Source organism: Aulonocara stuartgranti, assembly GCF_965226115.1.
Source record: "Aulonocara stuartgranti genome assembly, chromosome: 22".
Lineage (NCBI taxonomy): Eukaryota > Metazoa > Chordata > Actinopteri > Cichliformes > Cichlidae > Aulonocara > Aulonocara stuartgranti.
This window is the reverse complement of record NC_138957.1, coordinates 35,847,284-35,852,625: the sequence shown is the minus strand read 5'-3', so window position 1 is coordinate 35,852,625 and position 5,342 is coordinate 35,847,284. Positions and strand designations below refer to the sequence as shown.

At 42.7% G+C, this 5,342-nt stretch overlaps 1 protein-coding gene across 1 annotated transcript; it reads right to left on the bottom strand.

Annotated features, from left to right (window-relative positions):
• Positions 1–789: 789 nt before the first annotated feature.
• LOC309699586 (DEP domain-containing mTOR-interacting protein-like) lies at positions 790–4,856 on the bottom strand. The gene is made up of 5 exons (XM_082522667.1): positions 4,691–4,856; positions 2,614–2,832; positions 2,322–2,392; positions 1,881–1,985; positions 790–1,615 (listed from the first exon to the last, which is right to left on the bottom strand). Exons 1-5 carry the CDS (start codon positions 4,707–4,709, stop codon positions 1,487–1,489), a joined length of 543 nt encoding a protein of 180 aa, XP_082378793.1. The 5' UTR covers positions 4,710–4,856; the 3' UTR covers positions 790–1,486.
• Between the last annotated feature and the right edge of the window lie 486 nt (positions 4,857–5,342).

Here is a 5,342-nt window from a genome sequence, read left to right as displayed (position 1 = left end):
GTAACATTTCTGTTACACGTCTTCCAACTAATGAGCTTTAATCACTATAAAGAATACAACAGGAGAGCCTGTCTTTGTCACTGAAGGGTTTTATTTGTATTCAGCATTAAAAAATTAAAGCTTACTTACAGTCACAACGAAACTGAAATGCAAGCAATTAAACATGCACAAATAAAAGAAAGGAACAGTAGTTTGAAGCAAATTACAAAATAATTAAGCAAAGAGGTAACATATACAGTTACACATTAAATACTGATTATTTCTTTTGTCGGAAAATGAAAAAGTGAAACACATTTTAAAAATTCAGTTTCTCAATAAAATCTCCAGCAGCTGGTATTTTAAACAACGATCCTTCAAACTGCAGAGAGCAAAGTGCTGCCCGCCGAGAGGCTTTACATATCCCACAAACTCTCTCTCACACAGGCACGTTATAAAAACAGGTATAAAAAGATAAAAGAATAAGAGACACTTTAGAGAGGCTTCAAAACTAAGCAGTGCAGTTACAGCCGCTCCGTCAGTAAGTTTAAATTGATCTACTTCACACTTCTCTACACTCGAAGCTTCTTTACTGGGAATCAGACACGAGCAGATGGAAAGGCAAACACAACGAAGGGCTAAAGAGCAGGAAGAGTTTCCAGGCGTGGGGGTTCAGGTGTGTGTAAACACTCTTGTGATGGACGTAAGTAATGTATTTGTGTGTGGACGAGGAAGTGAGGTGGCGCTGGGGTTAAAAGTCCAACCCGTCACAGTAAGAAAAGACAACAACTGTTGTCAACATCATGTCACTTTGGGAGTCACTGTGAAAGTCGACGGCGTGCAGGCGTGTCTCAAAACGCCTGAAAATAAACGCGTTCAGCCAACGTTTTCTCCTTTCCACTGTTATTCTTGTTGGACTCATTGAGCCAGAATGCATTTAGCTGATATAATATAAGAGCTGCTACAGTACAAAGCCAGCACATTGTTGCTAGTAACTTGTTGTGATGTCTGAGCAGCACAGCTAGTATTCCACGCACTGCTGGCACCATGTGTGCCGCCTCCTACACACTGCATTCAGCAGCTTTGCCTCATTTTTATTTCCAGTAGTTTAAAGTATCAGGACTGGACTATTCCCTGCAGCATGTGTGCTACACGGGAGAAATAACTGTGGAAAATATCCTGTCCACGGTGCATGTATGAACAAATCCGTCATGGCTGAACATTCATTTCAATAGAAACCTTTCACCACTTTATCCGATCGCACATCGCTGATAAACTCTACTCTCTGGATCGCAGCCTGACTCATTCCTGATGAAGCTACTCAGATTTTGCAAAATCATCTTTCAAATATATAAAAGTGTCCCTTCTGAAAACAACCGCACCCATCATCAGCTCAGCAACAGTTTAAAAACAGAAGACTTCCCGTGTAATTCCTAACAAACGGTTGCATCTTTGCAGTCTTTGTAGGAAAAACTGGAACAGGGCACACGTAGGTCACATAACTCTAATTTCAGTTTTCAGCCTCTTCCATTACTTCCATCACCACAGTTCTGGGCCCAGTAAGGATCAGATAGCTGACTGTCCGGTAGTCCAGATCAAGAACGTTGAGGCCGTTGACTGAAACCACAAACTGGCGAACCTGCAGATCAGGACACGAGACAGGAAGTACAAACTTTTTCAAGTGTCCTCTGCTCAAATCAACATCAGTTCCTTAACAGAGTTGGATTTTGCCAGCCCATCACCGTGTTGTGGTACAAACAACAGTACAGTTCAGCTTGTATCTCTTCAGCACAATATCAGGATATTTGGTGCATAAATTCACAGCAGTAGCTTCTTCCTCTACTTCTAACTGCTTTGGTTGTGACTGGGCTTCCTTCAGTAGCCACGTGGCCTGTCACGCTTACCTTCATCCCTGCGAGAGCAGCTGGACCCTGAGGCTCCACGGCCTGGATGTGGCACGGCCTGTTTCCTCTGACCACAAAGCCCCAGCCCACTGCATCACCGACAATCTGCAGACACGCAGACGACAGTCACACATGTGGGTGTGTGCTATGCAAAAGTCTTTTACACAGAAAGTGAGAAAAAGACATCGTCGTTCTCATCTAGTGTTTTGTTCATGAAGCCTGTGAAGCATTTGTCTTTCCTGACACCTGTTACACTCACTCCAGCACCAACACCATCCACAATCATCTTTGAAACATGTTCACATTGAAATAATAGAACAGCATTTTTAAAGAAAGAAGGTGTCCCATTCGCTCATTTTTCTCTTGTACTGTGAAAAAAATGTTACAAGTTTTTACCTCAGCTTGATAGAAAACTCTTTGAAGTGTGTAAAATGAATTTACCGTGAAGGTTTTCTTGATGTAGGGTCCTCCTGGTTCTTGTAGCTCCTCTGTGCTCACTGGTCTCTTGAGGACTGAGACAAAAGTAAAAGACATTTTATATTTAATGCAAGCTGCTTTTGGCTGCTCCCTTATTCACAAGGAGTCGCCACAGTGGGTAACTTTCCATGTTGGATTTGGCAGATTTTTATGACTAAAAGCAGTTTGGTTTCCATATTTGGAAAAGCAAAGACGACGCTGACAGTGTGGAGGTCTAAAGCTGCTCCTTCCTTCAGTTGTTCAGCATTTTTATTACCAGATTTGGGGTTGGAGAGCACCAGGGAGGAGGAGGTGCTGGGGAGACCGACTCGTCCTCGGGTGTATATGTTTCCATCACTGCAGCTTCTCACCCGGGCTTCTCCCCGACCTCCGCCATGACCTCCGCCACGACCTCCACCACGACCTCCGCCACGACCTCCACCATGACCTCCGCCACATCCACCTGTGACAGCTTTCTCATCCTTGGATGCTGTGACTGATGGAGACAAAGAAGTTTCTATAACCTTAATACTCTGTTGATTATATTTTACATGTCAGCGAAAACATTTGAGTTATTTACCAAATGAATATTGACATCAACATCTTGAGTTCCTGCTCTGATGTACTAGAGCAGCTCTGCATGATTCATTTTGGTTGAATCTCAAAGTTTGCTCCCTGAAACAAGTTATTTTAGTTCTTTGCCCTCTGAGCCGATTTAGGCCAGCGCTGCTCGGATCATCTGCAGGTCACACACAGGTTTGAACAGCAGCTGAGCTTTGTGAGTCAGAGCCGTGTGCCTAACGTCACCACATCAGAGATATTTCCTGATATTATACAGAGGCAAGAGGGGGATTATTCACAATAAGCCACCTTTAAATGAATGAAAATATACACATTGTAGTAATAATATGATGTGTATGCATGTATTTATGCTTCTCCCTCACTACCCCACCCATCAGGGAAAACTTGGCCCTGGACAGAAGGAAAGTGTTGAAGTGATGAGATGGAGACTCCCATGTTTTCAATAATAACGATTAAAGCTGACCCAGTTCTGTGTTTGACTTCCTGAATTTAACTTCCAACAATTCAGTTCAAACATGCTTTGATAAGAAGCTACGCTTCTTTCAATAGCAGAGATAAGCCGGGCTAACAGAGTTCATGGTGCTGACTGAGTTGTTCCTTCTGCTGTGAGACGAGGCAGTGTGACGAGCGCCTCGCCGCTGCTGCACATTCACGCCAGACGAGTTTAACGGCGATTCATTCGTTTTCTCCCTTTGTAGCACATAAACCTACGCGTGACTCTGAAGCCATGTTTGCTCTGCTGCAGTTGTCATGAGAACGGAGAAGCAGTTTGAGTGGTTACAGTTGTAACATTAACAGCAACATTAAAAAACATATAGTAGACAGAGGAACGTTTCTTGAGGTTGCTATGAGTGAAGAGGTTAAACCACTGACATGTGACGCCCGGGGGTCGTGATCATTACACGATTAGCTGAGCGTGAGAAAGTGTAGGCCGCTCTGCTCCCTCGCCCTTACAGTCTTTGATGACTTGAGGTGTAAAACTGTTAATGTGTTGAAGCAAACAGTTTTATCACATATGTAATAATTTGTGTTAAAACTGATTTTGCCCAAAACCTCTGGGTCACTTTTTAAAGTTTCGTCATGTCCATTTATTTATTTCCATAAATGTATCAGAACACAAAATGATGCTGAGTGTTTGTGGAGTCTCACACGATCACACAGATCCACGCTTAGGTCGTTTTATTAAGAGCGGCTGACTCGGCGAAGATTCACCCGGATAAGAAAACGACAGTCAAACAATAAAGTGCGTTTATTTGCTTCATGAAGGAAATGGTTGCCTTTGAGTCATCACAGTTCTTCCTCTGCAGGATAATAATTTACTGTCTTCCTCGTGTAGTGAAGTAAATGTGAGAAGTCAGTATCCATCAGTACATGCAGTCATAACATGACAATTCTTTTTCACGTGACAAAAATGGAAAAGAAACATTATTTTTAAAGGTTATAATAAGAATTAACCAGACAAGCTGAACTCTATTAACTCTGCATCAGTGACACATGCAGGAGAACCATCTGCCAGCCACTGATGGAAAAGCAGCTCATGTGGGATAAACTGAGAAGTTGCTGTTGTTGACTTATTACAAGCAGCTTTGAAACTAAAGAGAAAGAAATAAATAAAGACTAAAGCTCTGAACTTTGACTTTCTTACAACTTTTTAAATTTCTTGTATCTTGTGTGTTGTTTGTGACGTTGCTGAGAGTCATGGCTCCTGTAGGGGTCTCTGCTCTTTTTTCTCACATGTTCAGAGTTTGGAAAGTAAAGCGAGATGTTCTTACCTCCTGTACGAGGTCCCATCTCTGTTCAAGTCCAAGAAAAGCAAAATGCAGAAAATGAATCCGGAAGACGACAAGCTTCAAAGGCGCACACCAACAGATGGACGGACCATCAGTCTCTGAGTGTTGCCCGGCTTCAAGTGAGACTCTGCACAGGCTTGATGACACCTATCAGTTTTCTCAGTTCAGTACTCAGTTACTGGACCTGTGGTCTGAAGGGAGGGTAGTCAGCTGGTTAGGAATAGACGTGCGTGACCGAGTTAAATATTAAACCCTCGAACAAACAAACCAGCCGTCAGCAGGAGGCGAGAGGCGACATGTAGTAAAATGTAAAAAATGAGAAATAACACTCGTAAATGTAGAAATCTCACAGTACATTTTAATTATTAACTGTCACTTATGAACCGTTAAACAATTATTGTCACAAAAAAATCAGGTTTAATGCAAAGAGTGCATGGGAGCTCTTATATTCCATAGCAAGAGGGGATTTCATGAGTATTGCACTAATCTCCACAGACTGTTGCACATAGATGAATCTGCGGTGTGGTGCTAGAGTTTTAGTACTGTAAACCTTGTGCTTTCTGTCTGCAGACACAGTGGCGTCCTGCACACTCTGCATGCATGTTTACCTGCTGGCAGACTTTGCTTGCATGCC

Bases quoted from the DNA above. Each gene is read 5' to 3' on its own strand.
- LOC309699586 (XM_082522667.1), bottom strand. The intron at 2,393-2,613 runs GTAATAAAAATG...CTTTTGTCTCAG, and splicing joins GCTCTCCAACCCCAAATCTG to TCCTCAAGAGACCAGTGAGC. The intron at 1,986-2,321 runs GTAAATTCATTT...GCGTGTCTGCAG, and splicing joins ACATCAAGAAAACCTTCACG to ATTGTCGGTGATGCAGTGGG.